At 37.3% G+C, this 13,044-nt stretch overlaps 1 protein-coding gene across 1 annotated transcript; it reads right to left on the reverse strand.

Moving 5' to 3' along the window:
* Nucleotides 1–61: 61 nt before the first annotated feature.
* On the reverse strand, nucleotides 62–11,784 carry LOC104102015 (DNA polymerase alpha catalytic subunit). The gene is made up of 31 exons (XM_009609600.4): nucleotides 10,596–11,784; nucleotides 10,205–10,375; nucleotides 10,027–10,110; nucleotides 9,831–9,905; nucleotides 9,581–9,645; nucleotides 9,114–9,204; nucleotides 8,834–9,022; nucleotides 7,924–8,087; nucleotides 7,717–7,831; nucleotides 7,258–7,437; nucleotides 7,053–7,166; nucleotides 6,399–6,518; nucleotides 5,988–6,311; nucleotides 5,650–5,742; nucleotides 5,104–5,222; nucleotides 4,916–4,988; nucleotides 4,772–4,828; nucleotides 4,591–4,683; nucleotides 3,811–3,933; nucleotides 3,621–3,718; nucleotides 3,477–3,522; nucleotides 2,927–3,040; nucleotides 2,696–2,779; nucleotides 2,490–2,603; nucleotides 2,288–2,377; nucleotides 2,129–2,205; nucleotides 1,447–1,663; nucleotides 885–938; nucleotides 680–799; nucleotides 505–579; nucleotides 62–397 (listed from the first exon to the last, which is right to left on the reverse strand). The coding sequence occupies exons 1-31, from the start codon at nucleotides 11,706–11,708 to the stop codon at nucleotides 251–253; spliced, it is 4,599 nt and encodes a 1,532-aa protein (XP_009607895.1). The 5' UTR covers nucleotides 11,709–11,784; the 3' UTR covers nucleotides 62–250.
* Nucleotides 11,785–13,044: the final 1,260 nt, after the last annotated feature.

Here is a 13,044-nt window from a genome sequence, read left to right on the forward strand (position 1 = left end):
TTCGTTGCCTCAATGAAATCCTTTCTCAAAGACGAGGGGATAAAACGGAATATGTAATCTATGGGCACAAAATATTGTTATGATTAAGATAAGTGTGGCTAAATTCAGTGACTGCGAAAGGTTTCAGTTGATTTTCTTAATGAAAAATAATAAGGCTTCATTCTGAAATTGCTCTGCTAGTTCCGATGCCAACTAAACATTTTTCTTATTATTTACACGAGACATCACAATAATGGTAGTATTAGACTTGCTAGAATGAGACAATCAAATCCTTAAGCTGCACCCACCCGAAGGCACATCTATCCCGGAACTTCTGTACGGTTGATGCTGCTGCTTCAACCGCGGGTCGTATCCTAGCAAGCTCCTTCTCTACTTGTATTCTCATGTTACTCTCTACCTGCCACTCAAAAGACCATTTCGAGATTAGCAACTTATTCACCGGAGGGGGAAAAACAAAAAACGAAATACCATTTTGATGAATTCACATACTGGGCTAGAGACAACCTTATCTATGCAGCGAACAGTGTCTAAGACGTAGCAGAAATAAGCAAGCTGTCTGTAAAGATCTGCTTCCGTATACTGCCAGGGTGCATTGTACAAAAAATTTATCAGGAACCAGCTAAAACAATACTGCAGGTTAACTAAACAGAGGAAGCAAGCTATATATCAGAAAGTAAACCTGTCTTAGTAAATGCCCGTTACAACGGGGATAATTTGGACAAACAGTTCCCCTCTCTGAGTCCCCAATTGCTCGCAGGTTCAGGCTACGAGTTGTGTAGTTGCAAGTTTCGTCATCGCACTGAAAAGAATAAAATGGTCTAATTAGACTATTGATGTCTAGCAAGCTCGTCAGAGCAATAGTTATAAAATATAAAAGCACATACCATCATCACTCCTTTATAGTATGTTGAGACAAAGCCTTCTACTTGCCTTTTAACCTGTCAATGATGGCATTACAACATCAGTCTACAGCATAGATGTATCAATCGGCCTGTCACTAGTTATATAGCGTATATATATGTAAATCAACATAGAATTTCTTTTCTTTTTCAGTCAAAAGAACAAGCAAATAAAACAAAGCAAAAATATCCTTCAAGTGACATTTTTTCAATGCACTGATACAACTTAAAAAAGATGACTGATTGCCAAAAGAAGAGAGGAAATCACGGAAATGAAAGGTAGATAATGCAAGAAAATGAGACTGATACCAAGTAAGGAATCAAGGGAAAGTTAACATGACACCAAGAGAGAACCACAGAACTAAACGTTTCGAATGAGAGAATCTAGAGATGAGATCGTCTTAGCACTTCATTGCCATCTATACTCATAGCGAGAAAGAAATCATATCAGTTGGGAAGAAAAATAGAAGGCACTAAGGGACTTTTCCATGATTATATGTTTAAAACAATTTGGACAGTACGGAACAGTTGAAACTCAAGACAGTACCTGGTTTGCTATCAACGCCCGTGATATATTCCCCTCACTCTCCTCTGGGCATTTGGGACAGCTAAATCTTTCCCAGAACTTGCTGGGAGCCCCTCCTACTTGAAGGTCTGCTGGCTTTTGACTAATTGATGAACATATAGAACTAAATATAGGTGTGCATTCAAAAGAGCCGGAGCAGCTGGGGCATGTCAAAGTCAAAGGCTCACAACCCCGATATCTGCATTTAGGATTGTCCGAAGAAAATTATGTTTCTCTCTTGAATGTTCATATAGCACACAAGATAGCATTTTAAAATGTAAACTCAAAACTGAGTGAGACTTGGGGGGGGGGGGGGGGGGGGGGGGGCAGATAGAGATAGAGAGAGGTGAAGCAGGAAAAAAAGTGTGAAAGGAAACTGATACGATAAAGTAATAACTAGTATGAATTAAAGTAAACGAAAGGAAAACATCTTCAACCTGTACTAAAGATAAAAGGAAAAACTAAACTTGTTTTTTTCCTTTCAGTTAAAATGAAGCCTAAAATTCATTTTACTATAACTAGTGAAACACTTTAGATGATTGAGAAAAAATGCCGCTTACACCCCCCAAAAGCATTTTGTGATGTATCTCTCAAAAAACAAATGCATGATCATGCATCAGAGTTTATTAAATTGCTAGAACACTTCTCTGAAAGAAATTGATACCTCTCTTCATCATCTGCTGCATACAAAAGCAAGTTTGAGGGATCATCATTGACGGCTTCACTTGATTTATTTTGGAACTGATCAAAAAAGCCAAATCAGTAAGCTATTTGTCAAGACTATGCCATGTTGAAATAACATCAGTTTTGAAAAGTTGCCTACCCTGGATGAATCTAGTCCTAAGCAATCAGCCAGACGTGTCGGGCTAGTACCCTGAATTGATGCACATAGACGAGATATCACAGGATGTATCTGTGACATTGAAAATGGTTCACAGTTAGGTGGAGTGATGAAATATGCACAGCATAAGAAACCAACACTAACCCAGTAAAATTGAAGATCAATATAAGTAGACTGCAAAGACCTGTTGTGCAAGGTAATAATCAATGTCAACTATCCAGTTTCCATTGTCTCTTTTCAGTTCATCTGGATGTCTTGCCCGCTGAGCAATCCCCACAGAGGTACTTGAACCATTCCCCTGCAAATGTGTGAAAGAACTGCATTTTTAAGTCAACAGAAGCGAAAAGAATAAGCAGAATTTAATCATTGCCCCAATAATAGGAAATAGACCTGCTCACAGCAGATGACATATGGTACTGTATCACCAGCAGAGCAACCAGTGACATACCCACTTTTCTTCAACCTAAGTGCTACCTACAGGAGACGTAGAGGACGATAATGTTAAATCTTAGTTTGAAATTAAGCTAAATGGTGACAAATCAGAGAAAGGCAAAGATGAGATGATTAGTGTGATACAGTTCCTTAGTCTGAACATGAATTGATCAAAGTTTTTGTACTTACTTCAACATGAGGTTGACTTTTAGCATCAGGATAGGCTTCAGGTGGTTTAGTTAACGATTTGGTGATCACGTATTTTTCCAGTTCAATTTGCCCATTCCTCATATCCTCTTGTACCTGCAGTAGAACAGAGAAATTCAAGGATAATCACAGTAGCTAAATTGTGTTGATTGTGTTGATTGCCTCTCCAGGTGCTAACAGTAGCAGTTGGATTTTCCCTCTACTAGAATGAAGAAGACTTGCTGTAGATAAAGATTCCAGGCAGCGCATCAAATTTTGGAACAATGCACTAGCAAGAAAATAGTTGAGATGCACAGAGGATGTATGGTAGAAAGCATTAGCCGCTCAATGATTGAGGCAAAAAGGGGAGGGGGAACCTACTTTATAAAGGTGGAACTCCCTAAAGAGAAGCCACAAGCTCAGAGCCGTTCCTAGAAATAGTATCAATTCTAAAGTAATAACCTATAATATAAACTAAACAGTGCTCACGATGAAAACTTGAGGAGCCATTCAGCTCCTGGTTTATGATTTTCCATATCATTGAGAATGTTACCTTCATAAGTGCATTATGTATTGATTCAACAACATCTTCACAGGACCTGCAACCATTAAAGACACGTAAACCATTCAGTACTGAGCAAATCACATATATGAGGATATGAATAGGAGAAAGAAATAAGTTCACAACAAAATGTACCCGCCGGACAGTATTTGGCTCAGGCAAAAATCTCCCAATTCCTTTGACAGCAAACTCCAGTCACGACGCACCATATCAAGACCTTTTTTCTCAATGACCTACACCAAAGAGTCAGTAACATGGAGTAGATGAGGAATTATTTGAAAGAAGTTCAAAAGGATTTCAACTTTAAGTAGCATGCAGTAGCTACCTCATAGGGTCTTCCATCCTTAAACTGCACTTTTACAGCTGCATATTTCTTTTTCTTGAGAAGCAGCATTCTCTTGTACAGACCATCAAGATCAATCTCTAAGCACCTATATTTCTTGTTAACCTATAAAAGAGGAGGCACCTTAACGTGATGAATTCTAGTTGATTTAGAAGTTAATTAAACCTAGCAGATCAATTTCCAAGAATCTATCTTCTCAACATACAAGAGAGGATGCATTTTTGCATATCGTATCATTTCATGGTAGAGCACAAAATAATTAGAACAATGTTTAAGTTTACGCCATTGTGGCCAGTAAAATTATGTGCAGATTCCATTTCTGCTTTCAAGTTGGTTGGATGCCTTTTCTTGCGATGTTGATTTATGTGATATAATGAGTCTAACAACTGTGAATAAAAGCACAAAGGCTTAATAGATCTCCCTATGAACACAAATATATAGATGAATTCATTGTTCTGGTGTCAGTATAACTACTACATTATATCCCTATGGTGAGACTGCAACTAGACAAGGTCTCCATACAAATATATCAGTACATACAATCTTAAATCCTTAGGTAATAAATATCTAATATAAGGCAATGAAAAATGTTAAAGAAAAGAAAGGTAAAAAAGTGCAAGTGCTATCATAGGATAGTGAGACAAGAAGTAGGCTTCCACAGTACACGAGGTAGAAAATACAAGTTTCTTTATTTTTCTTTAAGAAGTCACCCGACATACAAAATTAATCCCAAAAGAAAGAAAGTATGCAGCCAATACTAACCTCTTGAATAACTTTGGCTGCTATTGCTTTGGCTTTTCCAATGTCATCAAGTCCACTATAAATCATAATTGAATCTGTGTCACCATAGATAACCTGATTCATAGAAGAACAATGGGTTCAAGGACCAATTTTGACATGTAAGCAGGATAAGCAAATACAGCATATTGCACAAGAAGAAAACCTCCAGGTTTAGTGAAGTCTGAACTAGGTCAACAGTACTCTGTAGAATTTCCCTTCCCTACAAAACAAAATAGAGATGTCAGACGTGCAGTCATAATCTGCTTAAATAAAACATACAACAGTTTAGGAAAAGAGAGCTTCCTACTTGTGAGGTTATAAGCTCGGCTAACGACTTCGCATAGAATCTGGAATTGGAGAATCCTAAGCATCCATACATACTGCAGTGAAATATATCACCTCAGGAAAAATATCTCCAATAATATGATAATGATGCATCAAGTAGCACGAGTATATACAATAGTGCGTGTGTATATAACAAAAACAGGCTAAGACCTGTTTGCTGTAAGCTTCAGAGCTTGTTGCTGTATGTCAAACTGTTGGGCCTTGAGGCCAGATGCTGTTTTTAACCATGACTTGACCATTCTTCTCCTCTCGACCAAATTCTTAAGCAACTGCAAGATTCACCGCAAAAAGTCGTGAGTATGTATCACCTTCAAATTTTGTCTGGAATTGTATAATTACTTCCATCTGCAAGTAACCATAGACTTAAAAGAAGTCTTGATTTAACCGAAGAAAGACCAGCTCAAAGTGCGATGGAATATTGAAACAGTATTTTGAATAAAACCAACAAAATTTCGCATACACAGTACACAGAGTACGTGTATGTCAAATTGTGCTTCAGAGTAAAACTTAAGGCACCAGATAGCCCTTAACTTTTTTGGGGTCAATTATCCAAGGCATTCACTTAATGATTAAAGAAGATCAGGAGATGCAAAATCGTTTAGTTTAATTATTTCTCTGAAGCCAATTTGGAAAATTTGCTCTTTCTTCCAAATTCTACTCAGGGAGTTACGAAAACATGCAATAGACTGTGCTTACCTCTGGTAGAAGTCCCGTCCTTTTACTTGACGGTAAGCGAGGAACTGATCCGTCCAGAGACCTTTCAACTGTTGTGAAACAAATATTGTATTCCTGCAGAGGAAAAGAAATAAAGAGGAAATTAAAGTATAAAACTTGCAATATCAGATAAAAGGGTTTGTTCGAGCAATCGATATCACTTGGCAATAAATAAATAAAAAATTGAACATTCCAACCAACCTAGTAGCTCACATTGTAGCAAAAGTTCAGGTAATGCTCCCCCTTCGGGGGGAGGGGGGGGAGGAATGAGGGGTAAATATGAGTGAGGGAATGAGAAAAATGTATTAAAAATAACTAACCTGAATAATGGAAGGGTATAGACTGTTGAAGTCCAGTAGCAGAATGTACTTATCATATAAACCTCTTTTTGGCTCCAAAACTAATCCACCTGAATAGGAAGGCCCCTTTTTTGTTTTCCCATGTTGGACATCTGGAATCCCACTTTCAATATTCGGATCATCAGCATCAACAGGGACAGTTTCTTTTCCCTCATCACCGTGGTTCAACTTTCGTTTTGTAATTTTAGCTTCTCTTGCATGAGAGGAAAATTTGTCTGGCACTATGAACTTCTTGGCATGGAATGCATGCAACAAGAGATACTCTACTCTTTGGGCCCTAGCACCCTGAAATAAAAAGATAACAATGACTATACCCCAATAACATCCACAAAGTTGTCTCATAAACATGAAGTAGGTTTTTTAACAATTCACCTGTAGAGTTTTCCCCCAAAGATTACCACTGATATTGGTCAACTGACGAGTTAAGGGAAGTACACTTAAATGAAACATGAGTTCCATTGATAACCATGCATCAGTTTCTCCGCATTCAATCTGCGCAGATCACAAATGCCCAAAAGGATATCAGTTCTGTGTCTGTATTAGAGAAAATTATTAGGTCAACAACTTCATTTCAGAAGGACGAGACAAGGCACAGGCTTAAAGATTAACTAGAAATGAATTAGAAAATCCAGAGTTGCAAAGCAACTGATCCATGACAATCTATTAGCAAAAAGCCAAAAAGATCATACTTCTAGTTTATTCAGGTATGTAAACTGCATAAAGGCGTGCTTATGTTATATTTCTTCTACAAGTGAACTTCATTATTATTTTGTTTCTAGCAGTTAAAAGTCCATCAGCAGTAATTTTAGTTGGTTATGGAGTGGTACAATGGATTCTAAACTTCGTTCAGCAAGACAATAAATGGCACAATGCAGCACGCCAATCTGTTATGCCATGGGTTAATACTTCTCTTATTGTTGACAGAAAATCCCATACTAAAACCTAAACAACAGATAACTCTCTCTATGCTAATAAAAATGAGAGCAATAGGATTCGAAAAGTTGATAAACCAGAATCAGAACCTACAAGTTCCACAAGTGAATCAGCAGCCTGAAACATTTGAGGCACATCGTGTGGAGAAATCTCCTTCCTATCCTTGTTCAGTTGAGTCTTTGCGAGTTGTGTCAATGAATAACTAACCTGAAATTGGATATAGTTAAACCAAAAGTTACGTGAGTCAAAAAGTTATAGGCAGTTATCCCAAATATAGCTTAACAAATCGGAATTCTACCTCTTTTAATAATTCACGAGAAGATAAATAGGTATCACATAAGAGACGCCCAGCAATACAAGACATGATCCCTGGACTTGCTCCTGAGCCAAAAATTGTATTGCCCTTGGTAAGTTTTGGCATGACAGAACGCTTAAGGCGGCCTATTTTTGACCACATACTGCTTGGGACTTTGCAGGCCTGCAGAAAATCAAATAATATATAGCAGCCAAGCAACAATAAGCAGGCAGCTATATCCTATATGTTTGATTCTCATAATCAAGAACTACTGAAAACCTTTAATTTCTTATTCCAAGAATACTGCAAATTCATAGCATTTAAAGCTAAGCATTAATCTGAAAATTTCAATACCTTTATTAAGATTCAAAATAGAAACAGAAGATTCTGCTGAATCATGTCTTCTATAATTTTTGAGAAATTACTACTATGAAAGGTGGAGCCAATTAAATATATACAAACCTGAACTCTGTGAAGAAGAACATCCAAGTCAAAGCCAGATATATTATGGCCAATAAGCACGTCACTGTCCAGTTTATGCAACTCGATCATCAACCGGTTCAATAGTGCTCTTTCACTGGTATTCAAAGAGAGAAAGCAACACTTAAGTAACTCAAGGGAGAAACAGATAAAGGTATAGACAATAACATGATTACCCAATGAACTTGCCTGCTCTCGGAACTAATAACATTTGATCCAGCTTTTGCATTTCTCTCTGCTGCTTCCTTTGTAAATCCCATAGGAAATATGCCTCCCTCAAGCTTACGCACAACAGTAAAATGAGAAAGCATCCCTGGCTTTGTCCATTCAGATGTTAACATGGGGGCATCAATCTGCAAAATCAACATATGCTCTCTTTAGTGAAACTTCAAGGAAATTCTTGTCAAGCAGTTTCCACATCAAGCAAACTAAAAGTGTCTTTTTTCCTTGGCCTAGTACCCGCTCTAACATTCTTATTTTACTGATCACCGAGCAAGGATATTAATTTCAGAAGTGCAATTCAAAATTACCTCATGAATATGTTCATGTGTGTTGCGAGTTGATTATCTGGGTGTGAAAGAAGATAGCACACCCTAATACATCAGAATGCAACTCATGTGTGTGATTATGATAAAAGTACAGTTTCACTCTGATCATCATACAAGTAAATGATGCAGGGCTCCCTATTTTACCATCATATGCGTCATACAAGATTGACCAAGCCAAAAAATCCCCAGTAAACTGCAAAGATTTAACTACCCCTAGGAAAAAGACCCTATGTGAGCTGAAAGATACTCCGCAACCTAAATCTCGTTTCCCTCGACCTGTTTTACTATAATTACTTCATAACTCATATTCATGTAGAGACTAAATTTCCAGACGTGATGCACTAAAGAAATTACAGATGGCAACTCAGGTATTAAACATGGTTGAGGTCCATTTACATTTTTAAATGCATGGCATGAGTTCAATACCATCAGAAGGTCCAATAATTCCTTTTACTATAAAAAAGAAGAAAAATTTGCCTTCTGAAATCCTAAAAGCAAATGTCTTTGATCAGACCGTGATTGGTAAAAGTTATTAGCCTCATGGACTTTACCTTCGCATTCTGACAGCAAATGACTGATGCAGAGACAATTTCATTTGTGTTTTGCTTCTCGTTGATGATAGTTTTCAGATTTATTGATGTAACAACCACTGGAGGAATCTCAGCGACATTCTTAGAGGACGTGGAGACTTGAATGTCCTTTGGAGTATCTACAATGACCTCAAATTTACACCAGCTCACCTGTGCAGATCAAAAAGAAGTTCAGAAGTATAGACCAGGTGAACCACCTGAAGACAAATCAGGGGATTTAAAACTGCTTTGATGGCCTTACACGTCGAGGAATAGGACAACCAGAGAACTTCAAAATTGATAGCCATGAGGGTCCTTTTATTTTCCTCTTGATCAGGAACAGCTCCATTGCACTGCAAATAGTAAATGCTGGTTGGATCACATCACATATACTCAAGAGATTCAAAGAAAGCAGAAGTGAACAAGGAAATATCCAAATATTGATGCACGCCCACAGAGAGAGGGGTGTGAGGTCTTTATGTATAACTGATGGATGCACAGCTGGAGCCACACCACACTCCATAGAGAAATTAAGGCAAAATGTAAAAAATAATATTGGTCTTAAACTCTTTCAATTAATACTTTCTACTAAAGAATGCAGCACCCAGTTGAATTGATAGAACAAGTAATCACTTTTTGCAATTGAAGCTCTTCGTAAAGACAGATATCATACACGTTAGAAAACCGTGAATGCATTGCTTGTAAACTTGAAAGTCCTCCGAAACATACCTGGAATTAGTACCAAGCAAAGCACTAAATTTTTCTCCCTTGAGATCTGATGGAAGTGGTGGATCCTGGAAGGCATGTCATGACAAAATTCAAAACAGGTAACTCGAAGACATGACACCAAAATGTAACTTAACAGAGGAAATCTGGAAGATTGTTTGAATTGGAATTAGAGAATCCATAATGTTTTGGCTAGAGTAAGTTATTAAATATTCTAACTACTAAGTAAAACATACAGAAATGACAAATGTACCTTGAATGGATAGTTCATCTTAAGGACAAAATTCTCCCCACGAGGTACATCAGATCGTTCAAATGCATAATTTCTCTGCAAATGTAGCAGAAGAACGCAATGAATAACAAAAAGGAAGAGAAAGAAAAAAAACAAGAATATTGCAAGTTGCAGTTACAATTTACAGAACAAATTTGCAAGTAATTACGCTTCAAACCTTCACTGGTGCCATGCTAAAACTTGAAATGTTATGTTCTAGTAGCTTATTTCTACATTCAGCCTTCAATCCTGATGCCATCTCCTGGAGGCAAATATGAGAGGGGAAGGGTGAGTAAATGAGCAATATGTAGAAAACATACAAGTACATGAAAGGAGAAGGCATTTCAAGATATTACGTGCAACTGACTGCGGAAGTCAGAGGGAGAGATTCGAGACTCTTCTACATCTCTAGAGAGATTTGAGATTGTGTCAGTACAAAATACAGAACCATCTGGAATCGCATAAACACATCGTTGCATGTTCTTCACAACGATACAGCAGCTATGGTATGTACGTCCAGCTTTCACCTAAGCTCAAATAACAGATTTCATCTGTCAGCTATCAAAATATATGCTATACTGTTCAATTGTCACTTTCAGATTGATCATACAAACTTCCTAAGTCCCAATACTGAATAAAGTCCTCTAAGCAACAGTTGGCTGTATAGTGGTATAATCTTCAGGTAGAATCAAGCATATTTAAATCAGTATAAAGAAAGAGTAAATAAACAAAAGGTTTTGGAAGTACCTTCCCAAAGAGATAAAGATTGCCAGCATTTGCACCATACAGCTCCTCGTGGGCATCAAGTATGAAGAAAGGCAATGATCCATCAGAATCCAACTCAAAATCTGTTTTCTCTTCTGTGTCCACAAGTTTTGCCCCCGAATCATTGCAGTTTGAAACTCCACTACCCGCATTCCTTACAGCCTGCCATCCAGCCGTAGCACTCAAGCCTGAATCCTTTACCTCTTTAATTTTCGCATTGAGTGCAAACACCTTCTCTTCCACCAACGGCTCCGACTTCACTTCAGCACAATTTACTACAGTTTCATTAACCAAATCACCTGATTCTACCACTTTCTCCCGCTCCAATTCACCATCTAAAACCTCACTATCTCGAATATCTTTAGCTAAATCTGATATAGTCTCATCATTTTGAACAGTAACACTCTTAACTTCCTGCTTAACCATGAAATCGACATTTTCTACTACAGGCTTCTCAATTTTGACATTCAAGGAGTTGGAATTAACAATTGAACTCCTCGAAGCCTGCAATGATTTAGAGTTAGAATTTACCCTTCGCCTTCGCTCTCTATCAGCCTCATCAGGAGCGAATTCAGCTATAACATCATCTACGATGCTATCACATGACAAATTCCTCGCCTTTTCGTCTCTCTTAAACACTGAAGAGGTAAACAAACTAGAAATTCTTTGCTTACCCATCAATGCCGCAGCAGCTGAAAGAGCTGCCGATGGCTTTTTAGTAATTTGCTGCTTCTTCTCCGATGCCTTCCTCTTATTCTTCGGCTTCTCATTCTCTCCGTCTGATCCGTCGGAAGATAAAACGCCGGCAACTGACCAATCCTCTTCCTGGCCTTCATCTCCGTACCCTAAACCGTTATCATCAACGATAAATCCCCGAGCCGCTTCACGGCGCTTAGCAACTATGTCATTATACTCGTCGTCCTCAACTACATCGTAAATCGGTTCTTCTATTTTGACCTGTAAACCGCCGTTTTCAGTGGACCGACGACCACCGCTTCTGAGAGCTTTGATCCGCTCGAGCGCCTCTGCTCTTTTACCACCGCTCGTTTTCCTGCTCGAGCGCCTTCCTTCGACTGCTGGCTGCTCCTCCGACATTTTTTTTTGTGTGTGTGTGCCCTGTAAGCTGAAATTGACTCGCTTTGAGATCTGAAAATAAGGTTGAAGATGATGATGACATAAATGGCGGGAACGTTTTGTTTTCGCGCCGAAATACAGAAAGCCCTATTGGGCCTCCCAGCTTCAAATTATTGGACCGGACTGTGAAGTCAGCCCAATTTGTCAACGAATATCTTTGGAGCAAGTGCACAGATAGCCACTCTTACGGATATTATTTAGATATTAGCCAGTACTTATTTTGTCCTGAAATTTTAAACAAAAAGTCTTAATTTCAGGATAATTCGGGACACTTTTGTCCTGAAAAATTGAAATTCAAGATGTACTGGCTAATTCTTAAATAGCAGTCTTTTAGAATGGCTACCTTATGTTATTTCCACAATATCTTCTCTTGTCAACCCCATTTAGGGTCTATTTGGAAAGTCATGTGCAATTACACATTGTAATTACTAGGGTAGTAATTATACATTCTTGTAATTACACAATATAGTAATTACAATGACATGTTTGTTTGCCAAAACGTAATTACAATGTAATTCTCAATGTCATGTTTGGTTGGACGAGTGTAATTACTTAGTTAAATAATTTTTTAAAATTAACACACACACACACATATATATATATATCAATAAGTATTATAATAAGTATCCTAAAAAATGATTGGAATCTTCCAACTAAGCAATATTGTTACCAACTCATGTGAATATAAAAAAGTTAAATATGAGCTTAGGAAGTATTTTTTATAATAAATATTTATACTAATAATTATAACAAAACAACTACTAAAATACTGAGATGGTTCACGGAAGACGCCATGATTTTTCCTCGTGAAATGTATATTTTATAGTGTTTTGCTTATTTGCCATCACTTGTAAAATTCAACATATATTTCTTTTGAGATGAATTTAACAAATATGAAAGTTTAATCTTAGCTAAATATGATTTATAGATTTAATAAAGTGAAATAAGATTAAGTCATATTCTACATAATAAATCATAGAACGTGACGTAACTAAAAATGTTCAACATACATAAAAAAAAAATTAAAGCAAGCCCTTTTCTGTTTGTTTGCATGTGTATTCGAAAAATGTTTAAAATAGCTTCCTTAGAATAATATAGAAAAAAAAAACTTTTAAGAATATAAATATAAGAGGCAAATACTTGATGCAATAGTAAATATATATAAAACAAATATAAAAAAACAAGTACATACCTGGTGCGAAACGAAAGTTGCTGCTGCTAACGTTTGGAATGTGGAAGGAGTACTCAAAGAGGTACGAGTGAGAGAGAAATTAAAAGGATTTTTTTTATTAAAAGT

This window comes from Nicotiana tomentosiformis, chromosome 2, assembly GCF_000390325.3.
Source record: "Nicotiana tomentosiformis chromosome 2, ASM39032v3, whole genome shotgun sequence".
In the NCBI taxonomy this organism is placed as follows: domain Eukaryota; kingdom Viridiplantae; phylum Streptophyta; class Magnoliopsida; order Solanales; family Solanaceae; genus Nicotiana; species Nicotiana tomentosiformis.